The following is a 24,192-nucleotide window of genomic DNA, read 5'->3' as shown; positions in this document are numbered from 1 at the left end:
AGAGGATTAAACTATACATTAATAAATAATTATAAAACAGCATAAAACTGAAGGAAAAGGAAATGTGTATCACGCCAATAAAAAAAGTTAACATTTTATAGACAATTAATAATATTTTATACACAGTAATCATAATATGTGTATAGTGTATATATACATGAATTACATCAACATTACCATAAACAAAAATGGGGAATACTTTCCCCATTTTACTTTACATTTATCAAATTAAATACCACCTACAGATTTAAATACATAAACTGTAAATGATTTCATTCACTCTTCAAGTATTGTTCTCTAGTTATTTATTTACCAATAGAAATCCATTATGAAGCTTCAGTTGTTTATTTTATTTACCTATCCCACTATAATTTTATTATATTCACAGCTATTATAACAACAGCAATAATAATATAAATTATCAATAACATCAATACAAAAATAAAGGATTTAGAGAAATAATACTTAAATCAATAATAATTTGTGAAGTGTGGTCAATGACCAATCAGCACAGCTCTTTCTTTGTATTTAAATAAATTAAATTAAAAAAAAAAAAACAAAAAAAACAATGAAACATTAATTTCTGCAAACAATTATGAATGTTAAATCCCATAACAGTTAGGTGCTAGTAAGGATCCTGATATGAAATACTAGCCAATTCCAAGCATCTTATGCCAAGCTTTCTAGGATAAGTCAGAAGTGAAACTGTTTCCTTTACATCGATTACCACAGATCTGGAAGTAAAGCAACAAATTAACAAACCACTCTCTATGTCAATCATTATGTTTATAGTTGCTTTAATTCAGTAGGGAAACTGGAGACATGTAACAAAATAAATAAAAAAAAATAAGACTAAAATTTCCTGTTTTATTCTTTTCTATGAAATTTTAAGTTATTCATTATTAGACAGCAAACAATTTAATTTACCTTTCAAACTAGTGCAATCTGAGTTCAGCTAGTACTTCCTTTGCCCAAATAATCTCTTTCTAATGTATGATCTTACATTTCTTTCATTTAATTTATTAATCTCTTTTGCTTCCTCAACATTCACTCTTCATTGCCTTTTGCTTCGTTCATTTTGGCTATATTTCACAGCTTTACAAATTTTTGATCTATTAATGAACTCAACACAGATTAATTTCAAGTTAATTTTTTGTTTTATCGCATCTCATCATCTCCTTTACTTCACACTGTTTGTACCAGTTTTTCTTGTGGCTGTAATGTATGTACAACACTTTAGATAATAAAAAAGGACCTATTTAAAGCCACTTTAAAAATAATTATGTTTACTATATGGCTAATCCAAATGGTGAAGAGTAAAGTTGTCATTTTTAGGGTTACAAATCACTGCCTTTTTGATGGTGTTAGCATACTGACATATACAATAATATCTGTAGCTCTGTGAAGAAAACAGGAAATTACTACTATTTCTCTCATTTTCTAGTAAACCTGAAATTTTCTTAGTAAGCTTTTCACCAAAATACATACTACTGTAGTTGAAATTAGTTTCAGAAAGTATTACAAAATTGTCTTTGCAAAACAGAATTATATTTCTTTCACTTTCTGAATGGACTTACTAACACTAATGATTTTTTTATGAACTTGAAAGAAAGGAGAGGTTCACAATATTCAAGAAGCATGTACTTTTTTGGATGTCAAGTTTTGCTGTATATCAAGTCTCAAAATATCTAATGCAGTTTTCTTGATTTGTCACCCTTAGGCATCTGCATCCCTTATTCATGTAAAAAGTATACTGTAGTTTGTTACATCCATGAACTGTCACACCCAACAGCAAAATTGAGACCCAACAGCAAAATGGCAACTGGAGATGATGATATTGAAAATCCATTAGATTAAAATGTGGTATGTGCACTTTACATACAAACATGCTAAATGAATCTAAATCTAAATAAACCATCTGCTTCATTCTAATAAACACTGTTATGAAAAACAGCAAGTCTCATTAAACTATAAACTAATAATCATTGATTGGTTTTTTCTTCTCTTATCCTATGGCTAAGAAATAAATAATGCAGTATAAATTACTGCCTATTCTACAAAGAATTTATTAAAATTCTGTTGTATTTCAGTTCTATGCTCTGTTATTATTATTATTATTTATTACACATTAAAAACGGAAAGAATCACTAGTAGAAATTTCAAAGTGCCTGCCTGCTTAATTTTACAATACTAGGTACTATATAAAGGTTTGAAATAATCATTTTCTAAGGTATACAGTCTTACTGATAAGCAATTCCATAATAACAAAGTTACTTTCTACAACTAATAACTTGCAGGTAATTATTAATGTGTTCTAAGTTTCAGTGAATGATAGTAAAAAAAAAAAAGCTGGCAAAGAGTTCCATAACTTTCCTGGTGAAGTTACGGGATCCATGGTGACCATAACTTCCTACCCCCTTGACAAACTGTAACTAAAATTAAATGACATCAGTGACATAAATACAGAAGTAATTTTACAAAATGTTGTAAAATCTGTTGGTTCATTCTGAAGATATCAAGCAAAACAATAACTGATAAAAAAAAAATAGAAAAATTAGGCTTATATCTCTCATCCCTGAATATAATTAAACAGATAAAACTAAAATAACAAACTAATTTAAGGAAATCATCTAATTATATAATAATGTGTCGTTGAATCCAGAAAGGTAAAGTTTTGTCCCCCATTCCTTTATGGGTGTTTAAGTTAAGGACACCATCAGAAATTATCTTACCTACCTAAAGAACGTAAAATTATGAGAAAAAAATTTAGCTAACCTTTGGGAAAAACTTTGAAATATGAGACCAATACAGTCTGATCTCTTGGCTTCCTGACTAACTGACCAGAATTAAATAGCATCAATGCCTTATACATAGAAATCATCTTGCTTTATTTCATCCAGTCTGGAGATATCAAGCAAAAAATAGGCAACATAAATGCATTCTCTGGAATTTTCTGATGCTAAATTGTGTTTTTTTTGTTAGAAGCCATCATGAAATGTAAAGCTCTGCAAAACCCTCAACATGCAAAATTTGACCAATTAACATATTTTTCATTATGTAGCAAACTGTACAACTATACAAACTGTATACAAAATTATTATATAGCCTTAAAAGTGTTATATCACTGAATTCATGCCAATGAATTTCAGGAAAACATTGGAAATTGATGCAATTTTCATTAAACAGTAAGACCATAGTTGAAAAATTGCATTGCAATGAAATATAGGTTTCCATGAAGAAGATGTAAGATGGTCTAAAAATAGAAAAAAAGTTTTTAGCTTGTCTCAATAACTGCATTTAACATTGATCTAATTTGGTCATTGTTAAGGCCATAAACCAAAAATTAATGGCTGTGGAGGAAATATTGGCAATTTACTAAATTACAAATATATTAGCTTAAATCAAGTTTTATTGTTTCATGTATTGTACGATTCCTAGCAAATGAATATTCTCTACCTGTAAATGTACTTATTAACGGCTTTACTAATAAAAAGTAACAATAAAAAAATAATAAAAAATAATAAATAATTAAAAATATTTAATTTTCAGAAAATGCCAATACCTTGGAAATCTATACTAACAAGTAAATCTGTATGGGCAATAGTTTTTGCTCATATGGGTCAAAATTGGGGAATGTGGACATTATTAACTGAGATACCAACTTTCTTCAACAGCGCACTTGATTTTGATATTGCATCAGTAAGTTAATCATTTTAGAAAAATAGCTTATAGAATAAATAAGATATTGTCTGTTCATTTAAACTGTTCATTTACTTGATATTATTGAGGTTTTAATAGTTAATAAGCGATTCAAATTAATTATTTTTTCTAAGTAAAAATTTAAATCTCTCTTTCATACATAATTAAAATCTTAACATTAGTTTTGCACTAATGTTTGTTCAAAAATAAAATACAGTTTAATTTATTAAAATAGCTTTTTATGAAAATCTGCATAATACTGAACAGGAAGAGGTGTAGTTAATTAAAATTAAATTTTTCTGATAATTAATAGCAAATAAATTATATTAAAAAAATAATTTAAAAAAAATTGCAATATAATTTATTTTACTAGGGCACAAAACATGAATACACTTAAAAAATACATAAACATTCAGTGTTCTGACACCAAAGAGGCTTTTATTAAAATTTTCAATCTGTACCTTTTTATTATTTAAAAAGATTGACCCATTCAGGCAACGGGAGAATTCTTTTTTTCCCCTGACTGATATGGTGTGCGTGGGATTGTGCGCATGCATGACCACGTGTGTATCGACCAGAACAAAATATTTTTATTTTTAACAGAAATAAACAGGCAAATGTCAGTTCATTTCTAAATTTTAATTAATTTAATCTCACACTATTCTTAAACTGAATGGTAATTACTTAAAATTGTACTGGTTATAGCCTATAATTTCTAGTAATTTTAGGGAAAAAATTTTTCAATTATGAAATGCATCAAGATATAATGGTTTCCATTAGTAGTCGCTGAGTAGTTGCTTATTAAAATATTATTTTAACAAGTATTAAAATAATATTTTTCATAAATTTATCACTGAAATAAAGAAAAATAAATCAAAATTTTCTATTCCAATTTTCAATTGACAGGTTAGCATAATCTATACTACATCATAAACATGAATGATAATTTTGTATAATTCTATTAGTTGGCTGAACTTCATCATCATCATCATCAATCACTTTTATAATATTTGTAGAGGAAATACTGTTTTTGAAAGACAGCTGTTTCTACAGAAAGTAGACACAAGAAATACAACTAGAAAATTGTATCTTGTGAATTTTTTTAACTTTAAAAAAAAAGTTGAAGCATCTAATTTTGTTGCACATTGTACTTTTCTTACTAAAATAAATCACTAGATTTAACAATGGAGAAAATTAGAGAGAAGCAAATCAAACCTAGATATCTAGTCACACAATTTTGAATGACTGTATAGTTAAAGTTACCTCATACTTTGTCAAATGTGGGAAAAATATTTAAAAATGTAATATTGCTCAGCAGAATTGAATTTAATTATAACAAACCTAAGAAAGGTAGATAATTGTACTCAATATAAAAGTAAAAAAAAAAGAAAATTAAGAATCTACTTTGTCATTTACAAGCTTAGGTCAGCTGGTTAGCACAAAACCTCATACTTGTGTTAATTATAAACAGTAACTTAAAACTTATTGTCAGTTTAAATTTGTATATATTACCCTATCATTTTCTCTAAATTTATGGTAAAATTATTCATTGCAATTGTGTTAGATACATTGATCTAAATTGTTAGTTGCATGGTCAGAATTGTAGATATGATGAAATATATATATTTTTTTTTATTTTCACCTAATTTACTGAAAATATTTGTAATCGTCACCTAATTTTTTACATCTAATTACCCTCTGAATAATAACCCTCTGCAGCAAAATATTTCTAAAAGCAGATCTGAGTTTATAAAAAAAAAATTAAAGAAAAAACTATCCCAGGTATAAAATCAATTGATTCCAACCCTGGTTGGCTAATTTGCATAATTCCCGACATCTAAATTATGAGCAGAAATAACTTAAAATCCAAATATTAAGTAAACTATTATCATGGCCTACATAATTAAAATATAAGTGGTAAATTCAAAACTGACTTACTTTAAAAACATGCCTCGTAAATGAGGAAGAAATGCTGGAGGGTACATTCTACAAAATGGAGCGATTTTGCTCATCGATGTTTCATTAAATTTGCTGTGTGAAGTTTTCAGAGATAAGCTCATTTCAAAGTAAATCTGGCCACTGAAATCTCTAGATCTTATAATTACAGATTGTAAATAGATCCTTTCATCATTATTCATTAAAATTTTTTTAATGAATAATGATGAAAGGATCTGTTTACAAGAACAATTCTAATACCTGGATGAACTGAAAAATAATATAACTGAATCTGTAAATGAAATTACTCCTTTGCTGCTTCAGCATGTATTTTCATACATTAGTTTCAACATGTTTAGGTATCCTGGAAGCAAACGGTGTCAATATTGTGTTTTTCCTGTAAATAGAGAATGTTTATAAACATTGGTACACAATTTCATTTAGGACACTCGATAGAAAAACAACAAAGACAAACTACTTATATAAAATTTTCTCTTCTTTGACTTCATGATTTATTTTTTATTTTTTAAAATTATTTTATTTTGACTCAATTATGAAAAACCAGCCTTCTTTTATTGCCATTTTTTTAAAAAACACCACTGGAAATCATACAAACGTTTCCTTTATTTTCATTTACTGATCAAATGCTACACGAATAAAAAAATGCAGTCAGTTTGTTATTTTAATGATATTAAAATATTTGGAGAATGGACCACAAAATGAATTTGATACTATATTTACAAATATATATATACATTGAAAATCTACCTTTTTCAGTTCACAACTATTTATTTTATTATTAAAAAACTTACAAACACTGCAATATAAGTAAATAATGCAAACATAGAACTCAAAAATTTTATTAACAAAAATTAATTTTTTTTCTTGTATAAATTTTCAGGATGGAGAACTTTCATCAATTCCTTATTTCTTATTGTGGATTGCTTCATTCCCTTTATCATATTTAGCAGATAGATTAATAAGAAAAAATTATATGTCCGTAGAATTTTCAAGAAAATTCTGGAATAATATAGGTAAATGACTATTTATATATATTTAATTTATACGTACCATGATAAAAAAAAAAAACAGAATATAGAGAAAATAAATAATTTACATTACTAATTATATTATACAAATACAATTTACTGATCTTTACCTTTGCTTATTTTTCCTGTGATTTTTTATTTATCAGGTTAATTAAAATATATTTTATATATATATATTTTTTTTTTTAAAAGAAAAAAAATTTAAAAAAGAAAAGAAACACATAGACTATGTTTACTGCTTCAGCAGAAGGATTGTGTAGGTTGGCCAAACAGCACAATAAAGTTCAGTGTGGCACTGAAAGATTGCTATTAGATACTTTTATGTTTACTTTTACAGTTTAAATTGGGCAGAACAAGTGTCATCAGTCTTCATTGTAGCAAAGATGGATGGAAGTTTTGACTGATGCTTTATAATATTACATTAATGATCTTATCTGCAAGAGCAACTGTATAAAAATTTAGGAAATTGCTGACATTTGTAATGTGAGTAACGACACTGTCCATCCAATTATCTATGATAAGCGAAATAACTGCAAATATGTTCAAAGTATATTCCAAGACAGACAACTCAAAATCACAGACACCCAAATTCACGTTTTTATGGAACTTAAATGACAATTTTTAGCAAAAGGTAATGGCTTTTTAGATTACATAATAATTTGTGATGAAACGCGGATACATCATTTTTAGCTGAAATCCAAATATCAGAGTATGGAATTTAAGCATCCAAGTTTGACTGTCAAGAAAAAATTAAAAACCTATCCATCAGTAGGTAATGCTAATGGTGTTTTGAGACTTTACCTAATTTATTAATTGGAAGAACAATGACAAATAATACTGAGAACTGTTGTGACATGCTGGGAAATAAAATGAAACCTGCAATAAGAAGGAAATGTTCTGGTTCTCTCTTAGTGTGTAATTTTCTGCATGCTAACACCCATCCTCTACCTGCTCAAAAGACATGGGAAGCTATTCAAAAACTGGATCTTGAGGTGTGGTCATATCCACCTTACAGTCTTGATGTCGCACCAAATCACTCACATCAAATTTTTTTTTTTGGTCCTCTCAAAGATTTTTACACAATACAAAGTTCAGCAACAATGAAACGATCAAGCATCCAATATAAGAATGGCTCAGACAAGGAGGCAAACAATTTTTTACTACTGGAATGAGAGAGCTCACACAAGGATGGGACAAGTGCCTAAATCTAGCCAAGAATTGTATTGAAAAGTAGTGTTGGTTTCACAGTCACTGAATAAGTATAATCTTTCTACAGTTTTTTGTCTCTTTAATTACTAAATGACCCTCATATTACATATAGCAAACTTTAAGTAAATATAATAATATAAAAACAGTAATACATGAAATATATAACTGAACAGTGGCTATTTTCAGGTCAAACTGTGAGCGGTCTGATTCTAATATCATTGCCATATATAGGGCAATATGTATCACATGAAATGGCAATATTTACGTATTCAATAACAACAATGTTAAATTCCTGTATATTGTTTGGATTTAACATAAATCATTTAGACATATCACCAAATTTTTCATGCGTATTGATGGGGATAAGTAACGGTGCAGCCAACATCACTTCTATATTAGCACCATTATTTGCAGGTTTTATGGTTGAAGATGAGGTAAGTTGAAGACATTCATTTAATATAATTTTTATATGTTAATCATTTAATAAACAAGCACAAAACATATAGTAAAAAAAATAAATTTTCAACAGGCACAAAATCAAGGAAAATAACTCAGCAACTGTATGATACAGAATAACAACAAAAATTTAATATCAAACAAATACAACAAAAAACTGAATGTATAAAATATTCAGTGAAAAACCACAATTAATTAAATTTTAATTAAAGTTATGTTATTAACAGTGCTACACAAAATGAGAAATTCTTTCTTTATTTTTCTAAAAAATACTGAATGCTGTCATGAATGAAAATTAGCCAACTACATTATAAATATATGGTAAACTGCATATGTGTTAATTAACATTGCATTGTACATACACACGCACACACACACACACACACACACACACCAGACCTGGCAACAGCTGAAAGACTGGTTGGAAAATGTAACAACTGATGTAGGATAAAGATTGCAAACATAATAAAAAAAAAGTGAATACTTAATCAATAATAGTTAATGAAATCCATCAAGATTGTAAATTAGATTCTAAAGAAACAGAAGATTGGAAAAATATAAAAATGATGCTCAACTGGTGACAGACAGTGAAATTATTAATAATGTGGTAACAGACAAAAATTTCTAACCAAGAAGCCAATAAAGAAGTAAAGTATTTAACATAATGATGCAATTATCTTACAACACTAGATCGTGAATGCCAGTGTTCTTTGGTGGTTGGGTTCCAATTAACCACACATCTCAAGAATGGTTGACCTGAAACTGTACAAGACTACACTTCATTTACAATCATACATATCATCCTCTGAAGTAATACCTTTCAGTGGTACCAGAGGCTAAACAGAAAGAAGTATATTGACTACGCAGATAATGAAATACCATCATATTAAATTCTGTTCCAGCTACAGTTTCAAAAAGAACAGAGAAGGTAGTTAACGTATCAAAACAAATAAAAATTTTGCATCTACATAAACTTCTGTCTGTTTAAATTTAGTTAAGGAAAAAATGAAAGGAAATATTCACTCAATGACAAAAGTTCTACAATTTATTTTAGTATAATAAAAATCTCAATAAGAAAGTTTTTTTCATTTCGATTAGAATTTTATTTCAGTTGTGTATTAATTAGTAAAAATTTAATGGTAATTAATTATTGTATACTTGTAAATATTTACCTACATTCTATTTCCTACATTCTACATTCTTTACCTACATTCTGCTTCATAGGATACTGCAAAAAAACTAACTAATGGCTAAACTGTCTACTTAGTAAATTCAGGCTTTCTATTCCTAATCAATCAATCAATAATAGATTACATACTTGTGTTTTAATGTAATGCCATATATTAACTTCAGTATCATTTTGTAAATGATACAGAACATTACAGATTACGTTTATAGCAATTGAATTCCATTTTTATTTTATTTAGTTGTGGCTATGTTTGTTACATATATATATATATATATATATATATATATATATTGGATTGCATCCTTTAATTTTTGAGATAACTTTTTATTATGATTTAATTGATTGTAATGACTTCATTATTGAAAAAAAAAAATCACTAACCTATTGTGAAACAGACTTACACTTTTTACATTTAAAACAGACTTTATGCTATTCAGATTACTAGTATTGATGTGTATTTGTTTTCTATTAACAAATTTATATTTGAAATCTGAATAAAATAAAACAGACCTTCTATTGTAAAACTCTTGACATAAAATTTTATTCTATTTCAGACCAATATCAATGATTGGCGAATTGTATTCTTTATGTCATCCTGTCTGTATATAGCAGGAAGTATAATATTTACAATATTTGGATCTGGAACCGTACAGAAATGGAATGGACCACCAAATCAACAAAACCAAACAGGTAATAATTAAATTCTAAAATGGATAAAATAAGACTTATCAGTATGACATACTAAGTACAGAATAATAAACATAGCTCAAAAAAGTAATTGAATTAAAAATAGATGTATCAACCAAATGAACAAAATGAATAGCATTTAACTTTCAAATACTTCTATGTTTTTCTGTATTTCAACATATCATTTCAATACTAATACTTTTATGTTTGGGTAAATACTTAATGAGACTTCTAAGTTTCTCTAGATGAATCTTTGCAATTTACATGCTTAGAATGTATTTAAGAACCAAATTTCAAAGATAAAAATTAAGAAAGAATAAATTCTGGGAAACGTTTCTCAGAATTTAAATAGATCCTCTTTGGGTAACAGATAAGATCTGACACCTATAGATATTCGCTGATAGTTCAACTAGGTTATTTTAAAATTTTATAGTAAAATTCTATCGCTCTTGGAAAGGTTTTTTTTTTATTTTTTCATATTTTCTCCCTGAAAATGTATTTTAGCCCTTCTGCAGAAATGGATACCAGTACTACAGAAATTTAGGCCATGCAGTAGCATTCAGAATGTTAGAAGAATTAACAAATGTAGATGCAGGTGTTAATTATGTACTTCTACGACTTGCATCCAAAAAATCTATCATATATTTATTAATAATTAAAGAGACCACTATTCAAGTATGCATTCCCTGACAGAAAGTATTCGGTGCTTGAAAAGAACTTCCATTACTATAGCCTTTTTTGTTTATTTCAAAATGCTGGCTCTGCTTGAAACATGTACTGTGGAAGAACAGCGTGCTGCAATAAGATTTTTATTTTTTGGTATAAAACTGACTAAAGATCATTTTCTGATGTTAAAAAAGTACAATAAAAAGTGAATCAAAATTTCCACTTTTATAAGTGGATTAAACAGTTTAAATCGGATAGAACAAATGTCACCGATTTTCATTGTAGAAGCAGACCAGTGGAAGTTTTTATTAACATTTTGCAAAATCACATTAATGATATTATTTGCAAGGGCAGATGAATAAATATTTGGATAACTGCTGAAATTTGTAGCACTGTCCATTTCATTATCTACGATAAGCTGAGTTACTGCAAAAATTTTCCAGATAGGTTCCAAGACAGTCAATTCAAAATCACAAAGACACCTGAATTACATTTGTATAGAACTTAAACAACCATTTTTCATAGAAGAGGTACTGCTGTTTTATACTGTATAATAACTTGTGATGAAACTTGGATTCATCATTTTAAGCTAGAATCCAAACTTCACAGTATAGAATTTAAACATTCAAGTAAAAATTCATAATCTATGTATCAACAGGTAATGTGATGTTAACAGTGTTTTGGGACCATAAATGCTCAACTTGTTACAATTATTTGGAAGAATAACATATAAATAATAGTGAATAGTATAGTAATATAATAACAAAATTAAGTGAAGCCCACAGTAAGGAGGAAACATCCTGGTTCTCTCTCAAAAGATGTAATAGTTCCAAATAATAATGCCCATAACCACACTGCTCAAAAGACACAAGAGCTACTCAAATGTTAGGTTGAGAGGTATTGCCACATCCAACTTACAGTCCTGATCTTGCACCATCAAAACGTTTTTTGTTTGGCCCTCAATGAGTTTTTATATGGCACCTGGCCAGAAACAATGAGCATGTCAAAAATACAGTACAAGAATGGCCCAGACATTATCATGAACAGTTATTTACTACTAGAATAAGAAAGCTCACAGATAGGTGTGACAAGTGCCTAAATGTACCAAGAGATTACATTGAAAAATAATGTTAATTTAATTGTCATTGATGAATCAATTCATTTATTCACTACAGAAACTTTGAAAGCTTGTATGTGGGAATCTGAAATGGAATTTTGTAGTATATGAAAAATTCCATGCCTGACCAGGATTCAAACATTAGTCTCCCTAATGAAAAGCCGAGATGCTACCACTCTGCTACAGAGATTGGCAACTAATAATAATTAAAATTAATAAATAACATTTTTTTTTATAGTTATTTATCTCTTAAATACTGAACAACCCTCATAATTACAGTTACTTACTGGCTACTAAAAATATGTTAGAAAATAAACCACACAGACAAAATAGAACTAAAGTGATTTTATATTATTGATTAATAAGTAATTTTCAAAATAAAGTCACTTAAAATAATGAGACTAAACAATTTTTTTCATCATATTTTGTTTGACTTATTAATTAATCTTGAAACGAAAGAAGTAATTAGCTTTACAGTTTTAAATAGTCAAACTGCATTTAATTTTCTTTTTTAATTAAAATCATGATAATCTAATATGTATACTTTAAAAATGTATACTTCTCATCATGAATTATTACATTCTCTTTAAATATATTAATGCTCTTTATAGTTAAAAAGTATATTTAAAAAAAAAAAATATTTACAATGTAAAATGTAATTCAGGTGTGCTTGTGGAATATGGCAAGAAGCAACCGTAATCAGGAGACTGACTTGAGAGTTAATACAGCTTTTTCAAGAAAAGTTACTGTAAAAATCATAAGCAATAGATTTCATTCAAAATAGTTTCTGAGACAGAAACTAAAATCCATTTCTTAAAAAAATTTTTTCTTATTCATGAACCATTTAAAAGATATTTTAATCGATTACACCTTACTTAAAAGTCAAAATGTGTTTTTCAAACACAAAAATGTTTTCACATTATTAGTTAGTAGTATATAACAAGTAATTTAACTTATGATCAATTCGTTCACAATAAATTTTCATACAGTTGCATTTTCCATATCTAATTTTAATTTTTTGCAAGGAGTCTCAAGAACTTATAAAAATGAAAAAGTAGAAATCTGTATTGAAAATTTTGCTTCAATTATACTGTATATGGTTACAAAGGCCCTGTAACCCTTTTTAAGACACTAAACTAGTTAACAACATTGTTAAGACAATAAACCCTTCAGAAGATAGTTCCTCTTTGAGTTGACCCTCTCATCTTGCTTCCCCTTTTCTTATTCTTTATTTTTCTTCCTTGAATATATCATTGGAATGGGATCCATTACTGTCTTACTTCCATCTGTGCATCATGCCAGCACTTTCAAATACCTGGTAGAATAGCTGCTTCTTTATCGGAGTTCAGTAGGGTAATGAACTTCTGTGAAATTGTTCAAAGGCTCCATTTCCTATTTAAGGGTACCATAAATCCAAACTAGCAGCAAAGATATCACAGACTAAAGCTAGGCCTCCTGTTCCTCATAAAATCTAATATAATCTATCTACTGGATAATGAACCAGTACCTGTTAACTAAGCTTTCAAACCCGTTAGCATTTCTAACTTTCAACTGGAAGGTTCAAGGTTCAAATCATCCTAGCCATACATGGTATTTTTCTCAAGCTAAAAAAAAAGGTTCATGCACAACTGTTGTGAAGCTTAATATGATTATATAAATAAATCATAAAACATAACTTGGCTAATTAAATATAAAACTATCCATTATATATTTTTATATGAAAATACACCCAAAACTATTAAAAAGTTATTTTATAAAAAGAGAATAGGAATAAAAGTACAGCCCTCTGAACTGGTCTAGAGCTAACTCGTCATCGCAAATAAGCTGATTTCGAAGTCAAGAGTTCTAAGATTCAAACCCTAGTAAAGGCAGATACTTTTATATGGATTCAAATACTAGATCCTGGATACCAGTGGTCTTTAGTGGTTGGGTTTCAATTAACCACAAATCTCAGGAATGGCTGACCTGAAACTGTACAAGACTAAACTTTACATTCAAACATATCATCCTCTGAAGTAATACCTTACAGTGGTTCTGGAGGCTTAATAAAAGTACGCTGACTCAGTTAAATTCAAACTTTTCATTTAAAGATTCCTGCTAAAAAAAAAAAAATACTCTACATTTACTAAATTAATCATTATTTAACTTCATTTTTTTTTTTTTGAACAGATTTGACAGAAGACAACATTGAAGCAAACCACTGAAATACATATAAAAAAGATATATTGCACACTTTTATAAAACAGATTTAACTTAAGATCATTAATCAATGAGAACATATATAAATTTTTATTTCCAAAAAATGGCATTAATGTATTGTATTTTACTGTATCAGTATTTTTTAAATGCAATAAATGTAAAATAATATTATACACTAATATTTTTATATTATTATTTTCATCACTGATACATAAATACCATTGTCAATGTAATTTGATTAAATATTCCTACAGATGAATAAAATAAAAAAAGTTTTTTTTCTAAACTCAAAGTTGAGTTACTATATTCTCAACAATTTATTAATTGGTACTAATCCAGAAAAAAAAATTGAAATTGATTATAAGATATGATTCTTAACCACACTCAATAATTAAATGATTAAATCTTTAATAATTTATTAATTTTTATCTCAACAATCACTCATAATTGGAAGATCTCCACTATCAGGGGTCTTTTATAAATAATAATGATTTTTTTTTTTCAAATTTATGCTACAAAATGAGATTTACAACTTAAAAGAATTTTTCTATGTAACTGAATTATATTATTTAATATTTGTTATGAGCAATTTACCAGAAGCTTTATAGTCCATTACAACATCAATTACAAAATCAATTACAAAAACTACTAAAAAATTATGTCAAAATACTGTTCATGTTAATATAGAATATTGGAGCTAACAGTTGATTCATTAATAAACCTCAAAATCAATGGATGAATCACAGAAGAGAGGAATTACAAGCAGTCAAACTAATAAGACAAAGAAACTGATTATGCAATAATCAAATGAATTTAACTTCCAAAGATGACAATATTATGCAGTTAAATCAGTTATTAAGTCACTGATTAAAATTGCTATTCAGTAACCGAGTTATAAAACAAACTTGTAGTGTTAAGATACATGGAATGAAGCATTAAGTTCAAACAGGAGATTGAAATTTTAATAGCATCATGTACAAAATGTTTAAAGAACTCAAAAAAATGAATACAGCTATTTTTAAACAGTTTAAAATCATTCAAAACATAGTTTTTATTAAATACAAAGTTTCTTTAAAATGCAAAGAATTTTGAATGCAATGATGATATAAAAGCAGAATTTACATGAGGTTTAAAACTAGATGACCAACTGGTATACCATGCTGGCTTTTAGATGTTGGTCTTATTTTCAATTCCCAACATAGGTCTTGCCATATTGATTTTTTTTTCATTTCCACAGAATGTAGCCCCTGTGAGCAGTAAATATTAAATGTTTCTGTACGTTTATAAGGAATAATTTATCAAGAAACCAATATGCCAGATAAAATATTAAAAAATAATTATAAAAAGAAACAAAGCAATAAAAAAATATGCTTACCTTAAATATATTTTTTTAGAAATGTAATGTAATTAATCAATAATTTTATACAGACAATATAAGACATAAATAGCTCCAAAGTCAGCAACAAAAAGTGTTACAAACTGTACCATTAATAAATGGTTTAAGTCACCAACTGGTATTGTAAGTATCATTTCTTCAACAGATTTTTTCTCTCCTATTTGAGTTGATATTATCTGAAAAAAATAATAAAAATTATTAACTTATCTATTAACTAAAAAATTCATAATTCTGTACAGTTTAATTTAAAGGTGACAACTCATATATCTAGAAAAAAAAATTTAATTCAATTATATAGCAAAAAAATAGATTAACTGATAATCTACTCATACATTACAATTTAATGTTTGCAATGTAAAAAATTCACATTTGTTATAACAGAGAGAAAATATAAGTGCAGATAAATTGGAATTCATCTTTGCTATTCAAAAAATAGATATAACTTTGTACAAAAATACATAAAGATTAACAACATTATTAACAATACCTTATTTAAAATATATATTTTAAAATTAACATAGGTATACCCATTCTGAATGCTGTATATATCTCATGAACTGATGCTTAACAGATTTTATATATTGATAAAGTTGCACATAGGTGGAAATCTGTGATTCAAACATAAGGATTGTTGTAATCATGGCTTTAGAAAATTAAAATGTAAAATATATCAGAATTCTAGGCAGCTATAAACCTTGTTTATCTCATGATTGTACCTCAGCTCTTTTTACAAGCAAAGGTTACCCAGTCAGAAAGAAGTATTAATTAAAATCAACAGCAGAATTGTATTGAATAATCCAAAAATCAAATATTTTTAATTTAGTTCTGGCACATGAGTTATCCAGATTTTTTTTACCTTAAATCCTCGCATGCCAAAAATTACAGTACAATAAAGCATCCAGAATTATCTTAGTTACTTTAGTAAAAGAAAACTATTCGTAAAAACATAGATCAAGATTATTAAAAATAATAATCAACTTACAAATTAAAGGAAATTGCAACTTTGAAAGGAAAACCAACTTTTACAGGTAATTACTGCATCTTCTTTAATGTAGTTATTGTCACAAAAAGCTTAAGAAAATGCTTTATTATTTAATCTTATAATATATTAGTTTATGTTATGTTTATTCATTTGATAAATTTTTTTGGTCAAATTTAGTTTGCTCTTAAATTTGACAAAAACAACATATTTTTTAGATCAAAATATTATTTGATTGCATACTAATGGAGTTTACTAAACTTTTGGAAGGTAAGTAAAATTAACAACAGAGATAACAGTAACTCCATTGAAGAAGGCAATGCTAAGTAGTTCTGAAATTTCTTCAGTAGAAAATGTTTAATTAATTTGAAAAGAAATCATTATTATGTTTCATTATGCTATTCAATAAAAGATTAAAATTAAAAAAGTAATACACAATGAGGTACAATAGTAAATATGCTAATATCAAAAGGTTAACAAAAACAAAAATGCATCAAAATCAGTCAAAAATTTATGTTGAATTAAAATACTAAACGAACTGTTTACTTACTTACATTATTTTCAAAGAAACTGGAATTAACATCAAAATAAACTAATGTACGCCAATCGTTACATATGAGTTCTTTGGTTTTGATATCCATGGGAGGATTACATGGAAGTTTATCATGAAAATGTTTAGTACAATGATAAGGTTCTGATATGATATTATTAAGATCACTATCAACCGGACACCGAAGTAAAACTTTTGGATAGGGTATTAAAACATTACGATAACCACCACTGAAGTTTGGCGCATGATAACGTAAATGTATTGGTAATATAAATTTATATTGTAGAATGTTAGTATTAGTTGAAGAACTAACTTTTACATTATTCAAAGTATCACTGTTATATATAATAACATTAATTGGAACTGAACTTTCTTCACTAGCTTCCACATCTACTACTGTATTATTTAAATAATAAACACTGTTTGATACCTGAAACAATTCAAATCAAATATTTTAATTTATAGAAAATAAAATTATGAATTAATGCAATATCGTTTTACATTTAAATAACTAAATATTCACTTTAACTGATAAAAATATAATTTTCCCGGCAGTACTCACTGACAGTGAGTCAAGCAAGACAATAATAAGAACTAGACAGCCAATTTGCATTATTTTGACTCATCATGCTACAGAGAGTTTATAATGTTGCAATGATCTATGAGTAGGAATTGTAGAAGTTTTAGGAATAGAATTTTTGATATGGAGAAAATCTCATATTAAAAGAGGTATGACAGTTGATAAATTGGTAAGAAACATAGGTAAAAAAATTTAAAAATTATTAAGCAGTACAAAAAGTTAATAGAAAACAATGTTTTAGAACTTTACTAGAATTTATATGTGTTTTAAAACTCAACACCTTTCTCACTGAAGCTGAATGTTTATTTTACCCTGACAAACTTTACTTATTTTATTTTCAAAAGATAACTATAAAAAAACATACTGATTTGTTAAACCAATAAAAAGTTATAATAATTGTAAGTCAATCAGTTGGAACAATAGCTAGAAAAATTAATATGATTTCAGTACTACTGACCTGCATCATATCTAGTATTAGAATTTTTTATCTGGTAAGTTTTGAATTTAAATCAGGCACAGTTTTACAAACTACAAAATCAGAACAAAAAAATAACAAAATAGCTATAATTTCATTAGGGTACCAATACTTTTGGACAGGATTAGGAGGCTTTATCCGATAGGCACTTCAGCCATTAGACTTCCTGTAAAGTTTCCAGTCAGGAGGGAAAATCCCTAAGCCAGTCCCAAAGGCAGCTCTTCTACCAAATATTAAGGATGCTTTTCCAGTCCTAGGACACACAGCTTAGAGAACCTAACAGTACCACACCTGCTACCATAACAGAGAAAAGGGATGAAAGATAAGGAAAAGGGGTGACTGATGAAAAATGGTAATCTATACATCAGAATAGATCAAGAGTAGTTTACCATCTTTCTCAGGATTCTACTGCTACTTAGAGAATAATAAAAAGATATTTGGGGATGGAGACACTTTTTTGAAAAAAAAGAAGATTTTAACACATTCTCAGTAGTTATCTCAAATGAAATGTTGGATCATATCTTTTTTTTGCTTGATCATATCGCCACATAAACTTGAAGTTTGTATGTGGAATATTTTTTTTTTTTATATAAATACAAAAAATTCATGATGTTTAATTCTTCCATATACACCAATCCCAATTTGTTTTTTACATATAAAACAGCATATAAAACAGATGTAAACATAAATACATAATTTTGTAACAAAGGCTTTAATAGTTTTAAATAAATTTAAACTCAAAACAATTAGAAACTGTCCAGGAGGGGCAATAACAATAGTTTCTTTCTGTTATTTAATATGGTAGATGGGCTAGTTAAATATATAACTTGGTATAGTAATTCTAACACCAACCTTAATATAACAATTATTTAAGTTTTTATATACACCATTCCATCTGAAAGTTGGCCCAGATAAAATTAGAAAGCATTGGAATGAAATATTTAACTTTCTTTGGCTGGTCAATATACCTAATCAACTGTACGAAAGGTAAAAGTGGTGTCTAATACACACACTGACATCTAGTAACATGTTAAAATTTAATCATGCAAGATTAATGAACTAAAACAAGCATGAATAATTTGAGCCAGTATTATATTCATTCATTCTAAATCTAACTTTTATTTTATAAAGAAAATTTAAAAATTAAGGAGGGATATAGTTTTTCTGATTCAGAGGTTGGCAACACTGACTTCTAACATATTAATCATAAAAATTTACAGAATATGTGAGCACTTAAAGTAGCAATTCCTTGTTTACTTTACTGTTATGTTACCATGTTAATTCATAATAAGTGATATGCTATCTGCAGCAAAGAAGAAGCACAAGCATGTTATTACAAGTTTTAAATTTAGAAAAGTGAATTTTGCACAATAAAACAGCTAGTTGTTATATTGCTATTTTTGTAAATATAAACAAGATCTAAGTAAATAAATTACAATAAGAGGTAACAGATTTAAAAAATTGCCGGATTTCTTGCAGCACTGAACAGTATTCTGATAGCTTGGCTTCCACTTCAAAAACCAATGTCAATATCACAAAGTTGTTAGTTGAAATAACAAAAGCTGATAGCAAGCCAAAACTGATGAAATTATAAGTACATTTAATCTAATCCATGACACTAAATTTTCAAACATTAGTCATTCATTTTTCAATAAGACTGTGCTAATGGTATCCACAGAAGAGAAAGAAATCCAGCAATAAAATCATTTACAATTTCAAAAAAGCATGTCATGAATATGAAGAGAATTATTATTTATTAATATTACTGGTGTGATAAGCACCACCAATCTAGACTCTAAAGTAAGCATCAAAGTTTAACATTTCCTATCAACTCTCACAATAAATTTTTATAGCAAAGTTTATAATGACAATGCCATGAGACATGGAAAGTCTACTTTGGGTTTTGTCACACCTAAATGTGAAAAATAAACAGTGAAAGCTATTGTGAGCTACTGTATGCACTGAACTTGATAATCAGGTACATGTGACATGGACAAACACTTGGCCTCTTTCAAACATTACTTTACCTTTGAGATCATGGTTTTAAGTTGTTCAACTATTCATCCATAGTCCTGATTTGGCTTCAAGTAATTTTCAACTTTTTAATCCATTGAAAAAAGAAAATGACTACAGGCACTAAAAACAACAAAAAATTAATACTAGACGAAAAAATAACATTTTGGAATTTATCAAAACTGGATAAGACCTTTATTTTAGAATTCAATTTCAAAAATTAATCTTTACGAAAAAAGAAAAAACAGTGACAGTAGCAAAATAAAGTTCTAGTCAACAGTGAAAAAATTGTAATAGTTGGATTAAGGATTGTTCTTTCTTTTGGTTGGAATTAATTGCATCTACCAAAATAACATATTGATGTCAATATCTGCCCATACTGTATTTTAAAATGCGAGTTCTATTCGTCACTGGTAAATTTTTCTTTCTACATATTTTACTGAATATCCATTCTTGGTTTTCAATATTTCTTCTCTCTATATATCTGCAAGCATCCAAATACTTATTCTTCCTTTCTCTTCAATTTTTCCCACTATGATCCATCACCGGACACATTTCTACAATAGATATGCCCCAAAAAAGATGTTTTCCGCTTCCTTTTCAACTTCTCAAAATCCTGTTCCTCTCCTATTCTTCATATTTACTTATTTCTCATTTAGCCTCTGGTAATTTCTCCATTTTTACACACAAATATATTTCAAAACTATCTAAGTATTTTTCTTCCAAATTTCTGGCCGTCCAAACTTTAGATCCATGATAAACAAAGCTATGACAAACCAAGTTCTATGTTACATAAATTTTTTAAAAAATGAATACAATTTTATCCAATCTCATTGCACATAACAAAGGCATTCTGCTTAAAATCTACATATTCTATGACAAGAATTTTTTTTTAAACCTTCACATGTCCACCTGTTTGCAGTCTATGAAAATACAGAACACATCTGTGATTCATACATCTGAACAGCCATACATTAAAATAACATTAACTGATTAAAAATATATATATTTACTTACCTTTCCTAAATGTGATAATTCATTCAACTGTTCAGGATCAACATATGCACCACTGGGCAATGTTTGATGGATGGCCAAACTGCATAAATCATAAAACCATGAAATATTTGTTTTATGAATTTCAACAGATATAACCAATAATCTGAAATTATAACAAAACTTTAATGTTACATTATCAGATGAATAAAAACTATAATTAAAATACCTAACTTCATTATCATCAGGCCGATGAACATGTGAATCACACCCACCAACAGTTGTCTCAACTAAACCCCCTTTTTACCCATTATATTAACATCAATTCTGCTTGTTCTTGGTCTTTCACTTGAAAAACTTCTTGTACTTTTATGGAATATGCTGCATATCTTCCACAAACATAACTACATTACAACTTAACAAAAATTCTTTGCTTTATGAAATAGCTAAAAATGAATATTTTATAAATACAATTCGTAAACTAGTGATTTCTATCACTACTGACCACTGAATAATTCAAGAGGTACTTTTGGCGATTAAAAAGTGTAATTAAATTCGTTACAAGTACTTATAATAATACTAACCTATGAAAACTGTCGTTTTCGATTTCACAATGCATAAAGACTTGACAATCCCTTTTTGAACTAAAAACGTTTCCTATCATAAATAAATAAATAATAAAAATACGCAAATAATAGTCAGTAAAATAAATAAGTGTCATTGCAAATTATTTTCACGCATAGAATTTACCGGGTTACGAAACACCCATCACTTCAACATAACCTATAATTTTATCTACATAAACAATACCGCATAATTTAAAACCCTCTTACCAATGAAATCTATCACACTATTTTCATTTCAATGATTTTCGCTACAGTAATATTTAAGTTTAATGAATTATTTGTATAGTTAATAAAGATAAACACCAGAAACTTTTGTAGACACTTATTAGTATACTTAAATATTTATATAAGAAGAGCAGTACCCAATTTAGAAGCATTCCTTAAAATTAATTACAAACTTAAAACCTTCCAATTGTATTTCTAGGTATTTAAAATATAAATTGTAATTACTTTACGTTAATATAACCTCATTTCTTCATGCTGTTCTGTGAACTGAATTTTCCATTGTCAAAATTTATACTGTTATGGCATAAAAGTAATCAAAATTATCTTGCAGTGGCATTGACTAGACTTATAATAATTTGAGAACTGTCATGAGGGGTCCTGTTAATTGTTATATATAATCCATAAAATTTTAGACCAGTTTTATTTACTTTTTATATTATTTAAAAAAAAATTATTCATAGTACTTTTATTGAAAAAAAAACTATGCAAACCTTCAATGTAGTTTTAGAAAAAAAAATTGTCTGCAGTTAGAACAATACTTCAGCTTTTTCAAACATAACACAGATAAAAAAAATACTTCTTTTTTGCAACCAGTAAAGCATTCAATAAAGTTATCCATTTCTAATGAAAATCAGTAATTATGGTAACAAAGGAGATTTTTTTTTATAAAAACGCTGTACAAAATGCAGGTCCAGCATATACCATGTAAAGGTTCTCTGATCTATGCCTTGATATAAAAGTATAGCATGTATTAATGATCATCAAAATATCAGACTGTTAATTTTTATCAACTTCTCAAATCTATATCTAAAGATAATTCCCTATTGTTACTTTACAAATTCAAGAACTCATACTTTGGATGGGTTGTATCTGTCACGACTATATTATGAATAAAGCCATTGAAATGTACTTATCAAGTAATTGTATGGTGCTAACACCATGGATATTATTCCCATTGGTGATGTTTTCCATTATTTCCTGTTTATCATAGTGTAGTAATTTTATGTATACTATTAGATGATAGAGTTATACAGCCACACTGATTTTGTTTATAACAGAACCAATTGATTTTTTTATTGAACATATAAATAGGGAGGACAAATGCTGTTAGATGTTGAAAGTATCTGTCTTGCTATGTAATTTCAAAGATGTGTTTGAATAGTTTCTCAAGTTATGCTGGATACCTTTGACATAACTACTCCCAAAATGAGTTGCAATTTTGCATGTAGCAAAAGCAACAAGAGGTTAATCTGTACCTGAAGTGACCGAGAGAAAATAAATTGATGTTAATTTTAAAGCAGCTACTGATGTGGAAATGATTAAACTTGTGTGTTCAGGTTTGGGATAAACATCTGTAATATAAACAAAAATTTGACTTATTAAAGAAAACTGTTAATGTATAATTTACTGAAACTCACAATTCTTACTTGGCTGCATGGGATTTGATAAATATTCACCAAAATTTATCCTAACAGACTGTAGTGCTGGCACAAGTGAAATAGCTTTTTGATCCATTTATAAAATTAAGCAAAGTAGGTTCCACAGGTGAAAAATTTGTTAATGATATCAAGGAAGTTTCAAAAATCAGTAGTTAAACTAGCATAGTGTTCTTTCTAAAGACATTATAATGATTGTTAGGAACTCTAAGTCAGCCTTGACATTTATCCATGGCAGCCTTTAAAGGACATCATTGATGACTTAGCCAGGCCCACTCTTGGTGCAATCATAAATTCTTGTTCATTCTGGCTTCTTCACTGTTCACCTGAATGTCTTACAAGAACTTACCCATATACAGGAAGAGTAACTTCAACATATTCATTAGTTACAACTATAGTTGCAATTGTTCCAGTTTTGGAGAAAATGTTGTCATCTGTTGTAAAAAATCAAACTAAAAAATTCTTTAAGAAATAATATTTTGTTTTTCAACTTCACCAAGGTTTTTAGGAAGGACAGATCTACTGTTTTACGGGCTTGAAAGTTACAAAATGTACTGTCTAGAGTGACACAGTTCATAAAAGTATTAATCATACATACTTTATGACATCACTACTAGTAGTTATTTTATGATAGAAGTAGTGGATGAAAGAAATTTAGAAAATGTTAGATCTTCAATAAAAAAGGATGAAATTATTTTATTTATTAACTCTTT

At 27.7% G+C, this 24,192-nt stretch overlaps 2 protein-coding genes across 13 annotated transcripts in view; one reads left to right on the top strand and one right to left on the bottom strand.

Moving 5' to 3' along the window:
- Positions 1–14,385, top strand: part of LOC142323984 (putative inorganic phosphate cotransporter) — a 65,281-nt gene extending 50,896 nt beyond the window's left edge. For all 5 annotated transcript variants that reach the window (XM_075364453.1, XM_075364448.1, XM_075364451.1 and 2 more), the window contains 5 exons: positions 3,550–3,699; positions 6,536–6,668; positions 8,079–8,326; positions 10,092–10,227; positions 14,177–14,385. In XM_075364453.1, coding sequence (XP_075220568.1) covers positions 3,550–3,699; positions 6,536–6,668; positions 8,079–8,326; positions 10,092–10,227; positions 14,177–14,211 — 702 coding nt within the window. In that variant the 3' untranslated portion in view covers positions 14,212–14,385. The remainder of the gene's footprint in view (positions 1–3,549; positions 3,700–6,535; positions 6,669–8,078; positions 8,327–10,091; positions 10,228–14,176) is intronic.
- On the bottom strand, positions 48–21,976 carry PIG-X (Phosphatidylinositol glycan anchor biosynthesis class X). Of its 8 annotated transcripts, none has more exons than XR_012756189.1 (6): positions 21,777–21,976; positions 21,217–21,358; positions 17,445–17,561; positions 15,582–15,778; positions 5,896–6,031; positions 48–734 (listed from the first exon to the last, which is right to left on the bottom strand). XR_012756189.1 is itself a non-coding variant. In XM_075364458.1 (5 exons), the coding sequence occupies exons 1-4, from the start codon at positions 21,911–21,913 to the stop codon at positions 15,614–15,616; spliced, it is 870 nt and encodes a 289-aa protein (XP_075220573.1). In that variant the 5' UTR covers positions 21,914–21,976; the 3' UTR covers positions 79–734; positions 15,582–15,613. The 8 variants fall into 8 exon arrangements, 5 of the variants coding, with proteins under 5 accessions (XP_075220573.1, XP_075220571.1, XP_075220572.1 ...); XR_012756188.1 differs by having other exon boundaries at positions 76–814; positions 17,136–17,561; XR_012756187.1 differs by having other exon boundaries at positions 79–734; positions 17,136–17,561.
- Positions 21,977–24,192: the final 2,216 nt, after the last annotated feature.

Source organism: Lycorma delicatula, chromosome 4 (assembly GCF_047948215.1).
Source record: "Lycorma delicatula isolate Av1 chromosome 4, ASM4794821v1, whole genome shotgun sequence".
NCBI lineage: Eukaryota > Metazoa > Arthropoda > Insecta > Hemiptera > Fulgoridae > Lycorma > Lycorma delicatula.
This window is presented reverse-complemented; position numbering and strand designations above follow the sequence as displayed.

Coding starts and splice junctions, on each gene's coding strand:
- PIG-X (XM_075364458.1), bottom strand. CDS start 21,913: ATGACACTTATTTATTTTACTGACTATTATTTGCGTATTTTTATTATT. Junction 17,562..21,216: donor AATTATCACATTTAGGAAAG/GTAAGTAAATAT, acceptor GAATTGTTTCAG/GTATCAAACAGTGTTTATTA. Junction 15,779..17,135: donor CCAGTTTCTTTGAAAATAAT/GTAAGTAAGTAA, acceptor TATTTTTTTCAG/ATAATATCAACTCAAATAGG.